At 44.4% G+C, this 11,396-nt stretch overlaps 1 protein-coding gene and 1 non-coding gene across 10 annotated transcripts; both read left to right on the top strand.

Moving 5' to 3' along the window:
* Positions 1 to 971: 971 nt before the first annotated feature.
* On the top strand, positions 972 to 1,107 carry LOC111948275 (U11 spliceosomal RNA). Its single transcript, XR_002874231.1, has one exon. It is a non-coding gene; the product is annotated as a U11 spliceosomal RNA (small nuclear RNA).
* A 1,527-nt stretch (positions 1,108 to 2,634) lies between these two features.
* gmeb1 (glucocorticoid modulatory element binding protein 1) lies at positions 2,635 to 9,744 on the top strand. Of its 9 annotated transcripts, none has more exons than XM_011481068.4 (10): positions 2,635 to 2,773; positions 3,914 to 4,110; positions 4,194 to 4,246; positions 4,927 to 5,042; positions 6,108 to 6,211; positions 6,298 to 6,440; positions 6,657 to 6,776; positions 6,859 to 6,996; positions 7,128 to 7,250; positions 8,034 to 9,744. In XM_011481068.4, the coding sequence occupies exons 2-10, from the start codon at positions 3,983 to 3,985 to the stop codon at positions 8,858 to 8,860; spliced, it is 1,752 nt and encodes a 583-aa protein (XP_011479370.1). In that variant the 5' UTR covers positions 2,635 to 2,773; positions 3,914 to 3,982; the 3' UTR covers positions 8,861 to 9,744. The 9 variants fall into 9 exon arrangements, with proteins under 9 accessions (XP_011479370.1, XP_011479366.1, XP_078811463.1 ...); XM_011481064.3 differs by having other exon boundaries at positions 7,113 to 7,250; XM_078955337.1 differs by having other exon boundaries at positions 2,655 to 2,773; positions 3,873 to 4,110.
* Positions 9,745 to 11,396: the final 1,652 nt, after the last annotated feature.

The raw sequence follows: 11,396 nt of genomic DNA, 5'->3' as shown, positions 1-11,396 counted from the left end.
GAGCACTGTCTAGTGGGTCTATATGACCCAACTCCCAATGTTAAAGTGCCTAGGATAGCACAAGGGTTAAGGCAGATCTCATGATTCACTGTGATGGTGGGAAAATTGTCATGTTTGGCGCCTCCTGCTGACAGACCAAAGAATAAATCAGCCCTGTTTTGAATCTTTCTTGCCGAGGATTTATTTTAACATTCAAAAATATAACAAATAAATGTAGACGTTGTGCTTGAAGACATCAGTAATAAAGGGTTGTACAGCCCATCCTTTTATTTCATATTTCACATTGTCTAGAATTTTTACTGTAATGCGTTTTGTGATTTATTGAGACACTAACTTAATATACACATAAACACTGTTCAATTTATAACTTTTTTTTTAGACAACGGCACCTTAGATGTATTATAAAACTATTTGGGCAAAGTCGATTTTATCTTTCCAATTTTTTTCATACATCTAAAGTAGACAAGGAAGACAATTTTCTTTGTCTTGTTTTGTCTTCATCTTGTAAGTGTTCCGGATGTGTCAAAACAAAAGTAGTAAAATAATGATGGTACTAACTAAAATTATTATTACATTAATATTTTAGCGAATTTGCTTGAATAAAAGATTAGTGTTCTTTAAAAAAAAAAAAACTCTGGCTTATTTGTTTACTTTGGTAAATTCAAAAAGAAATTATGGAGCGTTAAGTTTCATACGTCACTTGAAGGCAGCACCAAGAGACAAGCGGAAACAGTCCAATCCCACTTCCGATTGCCCCGCCTTTTTTACCCATCATGCCCTTGAGAAATTTCAAAACTCATTCTTTGAAAGTGAAAATTGAAAATCTAATAACACATACGTGTCATTTTCCAGCAAGGCTGTGACTGTATCGAACATTGGCCAGTAATTTAGCAGGTTAAATTTTCCGTGCTTACCTAGAGTGAGGAGGCTGTTGTCTTTGTGTATTTGCTGGCGCACACCACAGTTTCGTTAAAAAGGGCTTCTGCCGTGAATGGTACAGGGGAGGGGAGTGATCCTCTTCTCCCTTGCGGAATCGCTATCAAGAGATTTCGGAAGCACAATTTTTGCTACTTGAGGCTGCTGGTGCTCACTGGTCCCGGCGCCTCCATTTATTGTTTGAATAAAAAAAGATACGATGTAGAGGATGGCAAGTTATTAAACATGTCGGATGCTACATTGACGTCAGAGTGATACATGCTCTTGTACAGTTAGTAATGCCTTTCACTTTTAATTAAAGTACCAAGTTTGCTTTTCATTCGAAATTCAGCCTAAAATTGAACAGAAGGGCCAGGCCAGGAGCTGACACACGGCGTGTTTTGGTAATCCACCTCATAAGAGAAAGAAAAAACATGGAGTCTGGACGAAAAGATGTTTTAATTTCATTGAAACTATATATATTTCAATGTGAAAATGTTTAAGTTTTGTTTCTTCTTCAAAACTGTGGCTTTTATTCTAATTTTTGAGAAATGAGAATAAAATGGGTTGATTTTCCTCTGGGAGGAATGCAATCTTAAAGAAAGGCTGCATTCAAGTGGTGCTGGAATGATAGGAAAAATGACAATCCGACTTGAAGACACATGAATGTTAGAAAAACAACAAAAATTGCAAAACTACAAGAATGCAGACTAACTTTCTGCACCAAAACAGTTCAATTTATTTGTCACCATCTATGGGGAGACACCAGAATTACAGGGGAAAATTGATTCACAAGAGTTAATATTCAAATAATTTATTTCAGTTTGGCCAGATTAAATTGTTTGACGGGTCTCATATGGCCCCCAAGCTGTAGTTTGACCACCCCAGCTCTAAATCATTCAAGTCAGACATGTCCAGACTCCGGCCCATGGGGCAAATGCAGGCTCCTTTAATGAATCAGTAATCAGCGGCCCCCAGCATCTTCTAAAATCGGTGTACAATTTCTTGATTGGGGTTGGCTGAATTACATTTTGAGCCGTTGTAAACCTGTGGCAACAGTGTCACGTGACATTTTGTAGCTCATTTCTTAAGTGTTGCCTGCAAATAAAAAAAGACAAGGTTGACAGTGAAGGCCACCACTTCCAGGACAAGGGGACATTGGTATTGGTATATGTTTTAAACTGTGTCTTCCTAAAATACCACTTAGACTGCAGCTGTTTTTAAGGAGATCTACATCAAGAAGGCCTTAGAGACGAGATGCTAACTAGGAGTGAACAGCTATAAAAAAAAAAACGAACAACTTGACTGTCATTTTGGTAAAAACATAATTGTTTTCTATGGGAAGAAATGAAAAGTATGCCGTTGCAACAAAATCTTGATTAAATATTTTATTATTTGCATAGAATAGAATATCAGGTTGATTGGTTGGCCCTCAAACATTTTCACCAATCTGGCTCTCCATGCAAAAAGTTTGGCACTGATCTGGACAGCCAGGAGAAGCTGAATAAGCCTTTCAGGCTTTTGATGGTACACTGACTAGGCTGAGTTGGTCTCATTTCAGACAGTGGGCCTGCATTAATGACGTCATAGTTTGTGCTTTCTGCACTCGCATTTCTGACTGGAGGACACTGCGGGACATGTAACACCCTCAAATCTGCACAATGTTCACGTTTGAATGAGTAAAACTGAGTTTAAAAGAAAAGTGTCGCGTCTTTAAACGTTCCTGAAGAAAAATGGACTGAATTTAGACGCGTGAAAACAGCGCGAGCGCTCTTCTGCAGGAAGTGCCGCTCTGTAAGCTCAGCGCGCATGCGCCGCAGTTCTCCACAATCTAGGGATGCGTTTGTCTTCATAAACGGTAGGCACGCGCCTTTTTCTGCGGGGCCGGTTAAATAATGTGCGGGTTTGAATCCTCTACCCTGCGTGACGGTGGATTTTTCAGTGCGGGGAGGGGAGGGGTCCTCGCTTCCAGCGGCAGCCGGGCTCGTAAAGAACGGAGGGGCAGCGCCGCGCCGTTGTTCGGCGTACGTGCCGCCGCACACAGACGTCATTTTTGGGGGGAGCGGAGCGTTAAGATGAAGGCACGCACGGTTCACAGCAGCGCGGCACGCCGCCGTCACTTTTAACGCAACGCGGCTCCCCTTTCGGACGGCACGGGTCACAGCAGCGTCCATGTTCAACACGCACACTCCTCCGCGTTAGCATAATGGCTACTGCCGAGCAGCTCCGGAGAACGGCGGCCAAAAAGCAGCAGCTCCCCCGCGGCGAAGACGCCACCCAAACCGTCCGCCTTCTGGACTCTCCCAGTCGGAAAAACGACCTAAAAGTCGCCGGTAACATAAACAACGGAACGATAACGGAACGACTAAGTCTGCCGTCGAACTACAAAGGTCTTAACGTCTTTTGGAAAACAAAGGCGCCCCCATTCTCACACTCACTGACACACTCTAAGCAGCCGGGGAGGGGGGGCTCTATTTGAATAAACTTCGCTTCATATTTGCTAAACATTTACGCTCGAAAGTTGTTTGTTTTGTTTTGTTTACAACTTTACAATCACCTTTTTTTTAATGAGTGTAACCAATGTGACAAAACAAACTTTATTGACAAAAACAATAGCGTCTACCTCAAGAAGAGTGTGAATTGAAGAAAACTTTATTGTTCCCACAAATGGAAAAAATAAACATCCCAAATGATGAATTATTATATTTAAATATTACATAAAACGAATTTAATAAAGCTTATGTTAATGAAAATCAAACTGTTCTTCTAATGATTTCATGATATTTAATATTTATATTTTTGTCAGCCAAACAAATGAATAAAGCAAAACATCAAATTTGTGATAAAGTGATAAATAGCAGTTATTTCTGTAATTGTTTTGCTGAGGGCTAAAAATTTATTAAAAAAAACAAAAGAAATTCTAATCTAATTTTATTTTAAACTGGTTTCATGAACAGGGCAGAGAGGCTCACAAGTTCTGTGGCTTTGTTTCGGTCAGATGAGGGACCTCCTTGACACCTGTTGCGTGAATGCTGCGCCTCCCCTGTAGTCCACGGCAGCGAGTGCGATGGCGACCTCTGAACAGGTCACAGTGTCCGTCGGGGATGTGATGATGCTGAAGTCCGAGGGTGATGGGGACGCTGAAGACCCGAGTAAGACCCAGGTCATCCTGCAGCTGCAGCCTATCAGCACTGGGTATGTACAGAGGCCCTGGGGGGTGGGGGGGTGCACTCTGTGGTCTGTTTGGTCTTCTGAGAGGATGTGATTGTCTTTTTCAGGGACGAGTCTGCTGAAGCAGACGCAGCTGTCATAGCGGTCGAATCTCAGTCAGGTAAGAAGGAGAAACGCTGCTGTTTGAAAGGGTCAGGCTAAATGCTGGAAATAGTTAGACCCACTCGAATGAAAATCGTGTTTTTGTTTGTGTTTTTAACTTTTTCTTGCAGCATGATGGAGGTCATGTATAAAAACCTTTCATATTAAAACTGCCTTTCTGAGTATTTCCTTATTCAAATCGGGACAAATCAGCTGCAGACCAATGACGAACGAAAAAATGACGATTGAAAAAGCTCTCTTTTGTGACACAGCAACTGAAACCGGCTGGCTAAAGTCTCTGATGCATCCAATTATAGACAAATGAATCCATGTATGTCCTCATTTTCCTCTGCTGAGCCTCTATAATGCTCGTCATTTTTGTTGCACCACTAATGTAAACTAGTGGGAGAGCGACTAAACAAATGGATGATGGAATATCAGCGGAGGCTTACTTCTGCCCACAAGTCAGAGGCGAGTTTCTGATGAACTCTGCGCAAACTGTGACCAAGAAATCGCCTTTTCTTTTAATTATTTTTTTTTTTAAAATAGCAAAACCATAATATAAAGATCTCTGGAACACTTTTACAATAGGTCATAAGATGATTGGAGTGGGACTTTCAGAATATTGAAGTTATTTGTCATAAAAAAAACAGTTCCAAATGTTTCCACTGCTTCACTCGTTCCATTTCGTCTCCACAGATCAAGCCGAAGCCAACGACGTTGAAATCTGCTGTCCCATAACGTGCGGCGACAGCAAAGCCGTGCTGCTGATAAAGAAGTTTGTGTGTCCAGGAATCAACGTCAAATGCGTCAAGGTTGGAATGTTGTCATTGCTTGTCAGTCTAATAAGGCAAAAACATGAGGCTGTTACCATAGTCACATGATTAAAAAGACTGTTAGTTCAAGATGGAAAAAAAACAGTTTTTTTGTTACTCTGGGAACACTTTTACAATAGATCAAAAGATGATCCGAATGGGACTTTATAGAGGAATTTATCCAGATGTTAGAACGAATTCTTATCATTTACATCCCATAATTGTCCACAGCAGAACAGAATCACCTGAGCACAGGTGCCTGCTCACTTTTGCACAAGTAGATTATTTGTATGTGTGCAGAAATGATACATACTTGACATGTGTCTGTGTGCATACGTGTGAGCTGATCTGTGTTGTGTATGTGTAGACATGTATGCGAGTGAATGTTTTCTAGAGCCAACAGGTATATTTTGAGTGGATAAAAATCTATCTTTTGATATAAATCTACATTTAGCAGTAAAAATGATCAACTTCCAGCAACTTGTTACCTTTTTTGTAACTCTACTCCCTCCTACTTCTCAACCCCCCCCCCCTTTTTTTTTTACCCTTATCCGCCATTTGTAATATCTCCCTCTCTCCCTCTCTTCTCTTTTCTGTCCTGCCCCTAAAAGAAACATTTAGAAATATAACTAATCTAAATAAAGTTTAGCCTCAAATGCAGAAGGAGTTTATACAAATATACACCTTGTGTGTCTGAAGATTCATAACTCCCTATTGTAACATTAACATCTGTCCAACACAAGAGGCCTTCACCTCTGATCAGTTTGAAGCTGCTGGACAGGACAAGTTTAAAAAAAAAAAAGATGTACTTTGGGAAATGAAGTCCACTAACACTTTTACAAGTTTGAGTCTCTGATTTCAAAAGATGTCCCACCTTTATGCTGCCTTTGATCAAGAAGGCAGAAGTGACTTAAAGAGCCGTTTGTCTTAAATCAAAGGAATGAAAAATATTTGAACTGATTTTAGCAACAAAATAAGGTCTTGGTGACAGAAAAACAGGCGACACCGTGACTTCCTGTTGTGTTGATGGCATTTCTGGTTTACCTCCACATGACACGGCTGCAGTACCAAGATCAGCTGATCAGTCCTAAACAGTTTGTGCACATGTCAGGAAAAGCCACTCTAAAAGACTGGAAAAGAGCCATCAGAATGGGAGGAGTCATGCTCAGGTGAGATGCAGGGGGGGCCAGGTTCCTGCACTGCTGTCAAAGTCCTTTCTTCCGGTTGTGAAACCTTCTGCATTTGTCCCACGCAGAAAAATGATGGACTCGGGTCAGCTGGACTTCTACCAGCACAGCACCCTCTGCACCAACACGTGTCGCAGCACCAAGTTTGACCTTCTGATCAACAACACACGCTTCCCCCCTGACGGCCTCACCACGCCCACGTCCTCTCAGGGTGAGACCGCACGCACATGCTTACTGAGGAGGCTTTCAGTTGACTCAGACCTCCAGAGAAAGATTTTGAAAAGTTTCAAACAATCAGAGAAAGAGACGCATAGAGTGGGTTTCTTTCCGAAATGTTGTTGTTGAGAGAAACAGAAGGATTTTTGTTTCCTGTTGCTTTCACAAGAGGTCCGATGGTTTTAATGACTTCCTTTTTCTATATCTATAGCGCAGAGCATTCTGGGTAATGGCGGGGCGTTGAGCGAGGACAGATCTGACATCCTAAAGACAGACTGGAGTTACAGCCCTGTGGAGTCTGGAGACAAGAAAGGAACCAATGAGATTTCAGGTCCTAGATACCCCCCTCCTCCTCCCACCCTGACGTTGCCATAGTGACAACAGTGATTGAGTGTCCTCTGTGTCCTCCGCAGAAGACACGCTCAACTTCTGGAAGGGCATTGCAGATGTGGGCTTACTGGAGGAGGTGGTGACCAACATAAACACGGAGCTGATGCAGATGCTGAATGGCGTGCTGGAGCGAGCTCACGAACCCCCCATACAAGACGCAGGTACGTGTCTCTGACGCAGAGCAGGAGCTGCCGGGAGAACGGAACATCTGTCATGCTGCTGCCGCTGCAGATGAGCTTGTTCCTCCCTTTCTGATCGGCTGCCACACTGATCCCAGATTCCTGTCTGGTAGAGGTGGCCGTGCTCAGTAACCTCGCACAAGTCTTCGACCTGCTGGACTCCGTCAAGAAGATCTTGGAGAGGAGGAGGCAGCAGACGGACCCGAGCCAGGAGCAGGTCCTCAGCGTGCTCTCCAGTGAGTGCTGAAGCTCAAACACCCCTTCAGAAGCTGCTCACTGACTTACAATGACATTTTAGGCTCATTTATTTAGTCTTTTTTAAACTTTAATCTGTACATCTACAAAACATTTGTTTTTATCTGCTGCGTTTGGATGAATTTTAGGCACAGAAAAGATTTTTTAATAAATATTTTACTATTAATTGTATAAAATAAGCCTTTTACATGTGATAAACCAGTCTTTAAAGTCCCACTCCGATCATCTTTTGATCTGTTGTAAAAGCGATCCAATTAGTCTTTTAATTATGATTATCCCGCTTTTAGCCATAATCTAACAACATGTGTTGTTTTGTAGTTAATTAGAAATTCACCTCTCAGTTGTGGGCGGGGCTGTTGGCAGTCCGTCCCCCTTTCCTGTCCCGTTGCTGCAACCTCTGAGCAGGTTGCTTGTGGTCCACCCAGTGTATTTTTTACAACAAAAATATTTCTTTTTTTCTGTCTGCTCCTGATTTACAACGATTTGAATTTAGAAATACTCAGAAATGCAGGTTTGAAGCTTCATTTTCTTTCTCTATGTCCTCCACCACCAGAAAAATACAAGTTAATAACACCAAAAACACCACTTTCGTTGGAGTGAGATTTTAAAAAGTCAAAGATGAGTAACTAAACTCCCTACACCTGTTCATGTTTTTTTTACTGACCTTAATTCACGCCAGATTATGAATGTGACATCTCAGTACAAACCCATTGGAGGTCTAAAGTCTTCATCTTAATCAAAAGTGTTACTTTTCTTTCCTGAAGATCTGGAGATTCAGCTGGAGGAGCAGAGGAAGCAGCAGCAGGTGCGAGCTCTCCTCTCCTCACCCCACACGGCCAAAAGCAAAACCCCAGTCAAACGGTCCACCAAGAGGCCCCGCCTCCACCGGCCCGCCTCCACCACCACCCTCCTATCGTCCCCCGTCACGCAGCAGGCGGCGCTGCAGCCGCAGCAGTTCACCGTGCTGTCCCCCATCTCGCTGTCATCGGTGGGGCAGCCTTTCACCGTGGCGGGGCTGCCCCTCGCCTCGCTGGCCCAGTCCTCCAACACCGTCACTCTGCTGCCCGCCGGCTCGCAGGTCTTCACCCGATACATGGTGGCCGGAGACGGGAAGGCTGACACCATCACCCTGCACCCCTCCTCAGGCATCACGCTGGTGGGCACCACCGCCATTCAGGACTCGAACCAGACATTGGTCAGCCCCATGGAGCTGGTCCACCTGAGCCAGCAGGCGGGCGACGCGGAGGTGCAAGACGGCACCGTGCTGGTGCAGCAGGAGGTGATGCAGGGAGAGGGGGAGTCCAACCAGGAGCACACAGTCATCGAAATCAACCCCAATCCTGTGGAGCAGGCGGTGGGGATGATGGAGCTGCAGCTGGGCGGGGAGGCGGGCGAGGACGCCGCTGCCATGGTGATGCAGAGCGGGATGCAGCTGACGATGGGCGCGGAGGCAGGCGAGGCGCAGTGCCAAATACAGGAGCAGCAGACCGAGGGCGTCCCGGGGCTGCAGCTGGACGCCAGCGGGGCGCTGTCGGGGATGCAGATAGTGGTGATAGAGGAGAACGCTCAGGAAGAAAACGAGGTCAAGTGAGGATGCCTCTGCTTCTGCAGGGATAGACAAACACTTCATTGATGCACAAACACCTCAGACTGCGGCGCGCAAACGCAGCAAAGGAGCTCTGGCTTCACGACTCTGCTCTAAATTTGTCGTTTTGTCCGACCAGTAAATGATAGAAAAAACAAAAGAACTGATCCTTTTTTTGATGAGGTTTGTGGCTGCAGACTGAATAAACAAAACAAAAAATGACTCCGCCCTGCCCCAGCAGAGCCTTCATGCTGCATTTGCTGACCCTGGGAAATGAGGAGACTTGAGAATAAATCTCCTCGTTCCAGGTCAGATTATAATCCCATAAACCGGCAGCACGCCTTCATCTGTCGGATTGAGAAATTTTAGAGCAAAGTTGTGACGAAGCTCCATTTCCCTTCAAGCCTTCACAAGCAAACACAGTGAATGTGAAGTGGGTGGGGCCGCAGCGACGTGCTGGTTGACCCCCATCCCATCCCTTCATTACCTGAAGCCGTGTTGGTGTTCCTGGAAGTGCAAAGGAAGGAGGGAGGGGGGCATCGCTCCACTGTTTTTGCGCTGCGTGCCGTTCCTACAGGACCTCAGCGGAACTGTGTCTGTGCTCGCTCTGCCTTCACCAGAGCAGAGGATAAAACAAACTGCATCCGCTCACATTTGCCTGTTTTTCATGTGTAAATGAGTGAAATATTTATTAGTTTTCAGACTGTAGAGATGGAGCCGTTTACAGAGCCAACATGGATTAATTTAAGCTCTTATTATTGTACACACCAACACAGACCTGACTTGTGCTTTTGCAATAATTTAATTTAACAAAGGAGAATATTTGCTGACAGAATTTGTAATGTTTTAATAACAGATTAAAGAAACAGTGTTGTTTTGGTGTTTCACCACTAGAGTGTGCTGTGTCTTTACTCCAGGAAGGCTCCGTGTAGTATTCTGCTGCTGGGCTGTGAGCAGAGCTGGGGGGCAGCAGGGCTTCTTGGTTTCCACCTTAAGGTGTCAACCGTCTTTTTCTGCAGGTTCAGATGGGCCACATTTCAAACCAAGGCCTGAAAACACCCATACATGAGGACATGGCTCAGATCCAGAGCTCTGGTCTCAAATGACAAAGGTCCAACGCGGTCATGAGCTGCTTTTAAGTCCACAGCATCTAAAAGGCTTCTGATGGGCAGAATAAGAGCCCGAGGAGGTTCTGATTCTACCGTATTCAACCAGAAATCATCTGCAGGGGACCATAAGAATGTGAGCTCTCATCAGGACCAGAGTTCAGGCGAGCTTTCACACTTGCCAAACCAGGACAACGACCAGAGGAAACATCTGGATTGGACCTGATGCTCCCTCAGTAAGTGGTAGAATAGAATATCTTTATTTAGCACTTTTCCCAGAGCGAGTCACAAAGTGCTTTACAGAGAGCATAAAATCATATCAAAACAGAAAAAAGGAATAAAATACAACAATATTAATAGTAAAACAAAACACAGTTAAACGTGGTAAAACTAGGACTAAATCAACTAAAAGCTCTCCTAAAGACCTGAGATTTAAAACACTCAACGGAGTCGATCTGACGCAACGACAATGGGAGGGAGTTCCAAAGATGAGGAGCAACAGCTTGAAATGACAGATCTCCTCTGGTCTTAAAGCAGGTTTTTGGAGTGCTTAAAAGATTCTGGTTGGAAGACCTCAATGATCGGGCCGAAGAGTATGAAGGTTTAGAAGGTCAGATAAGTACGTCGGAGCTTGACCATGCAAGGCTCTAAAAACTAAAAGTAGAATTTTAAAATCTATTCGAAATTTGACAGGTAACCAATGTAAAGCAGACAACAGAGGAGTGATGTGTGTCCGTTTACTGGTTCCTGTTAAAAGCCTCGCTGCTGAGTTTTGGACAAGTTGAAGACGGTTTAGAGAACGTTTGCTTCTTCTTTCTCTTTCGGCTTTTCCCATCAGGGGTCGCCACAGCGAATCATCCTTTTCCACCTCACTCTATCATGAACATCTTCTACCCTAACGTTAGCCAACTTCATGTCCTCTGTTAAGACATCCAAATATCTCCTCTTTGGTCGTCCTCTTGCCCTCCGGCCAGGCAGCTCCATCTCCAACATCCTTCTACCAATATATCCACTATCCCTCCTCTGAACATGTCCAAACCATCTCAGTCTGGCTTCTCTGACTTTGTCGCTAACACAGGCAACATGAGCCGTCCCTCTGATGTACTCGTTCCTTATCCTGTCTAACCTGGTCACTCCTAAGGAGAACCTCAACATCTTCATCTCTGCTACCTCCATCTCAGCCTCTTGTCTCTGTCTCACTGCTACCGTCTCTAACCCATAGAGCAGAGCTGGTCTCACCACTGTCTTGTACACCTTTCCTTTGAGTCTTGCTGGCACTTTTCTGTCACACAACACTCCTGACACTTTCCTCCACCCGCTCCAACCTGCCTGCACTCGCCTCTTCACCTCTTTTCCACAATCCCCATCACACTGAACTGTTGACCCCAAGTACTTAAACTCCTGCACCTTCTTCACCTCAGTCCCCTGTAACCTAA

The sequence above is a fragment of the Oryzias latipes genome, chromosome 11 (genome assembly GCF_053564925.1).
Source record: "Oryzias latipes strain Hd-rR chromosome 11, Olatipes_Hd-rR_3.1".
Taxonomy (NCBI): domain Eukaryota; kingdom Metazoa; phylum Chordata; class Actinopteri; order Beloniformes; family Adrianichthyidae; genus Oryzias; species Oryzias latipes.
Note: the sequence above shows the minus strand (reverse complement) of the source record. Positions and strands in the feature narration are given on the sequence as shown.

Bases quoted from the DNA above. Each gene is read 5' to 3' on its own strand.
- gmeb1 (XM_011481064.3), top strand. From the start codon at position 3,983: ATGGCGACCTCTGAACAGGTCACAGTGTCCGTCGGGGATGTGATGATG. The intron at 4,111-4,193 runs GTATGTACAGAG...TGTCTTTTTCAG, and splicing joins CTGCAGCCTATCAGCACTGG to GGACGAGTCTGCTGAAGCAG. The intron at 7,251-8,033 runs GTGAGTGCTGAA...TCTTTCCTGAAG, and splicing joins GGTCCTCAGCGTGCTCTCCA to ATCTGGAGATTCAGCTGGAG.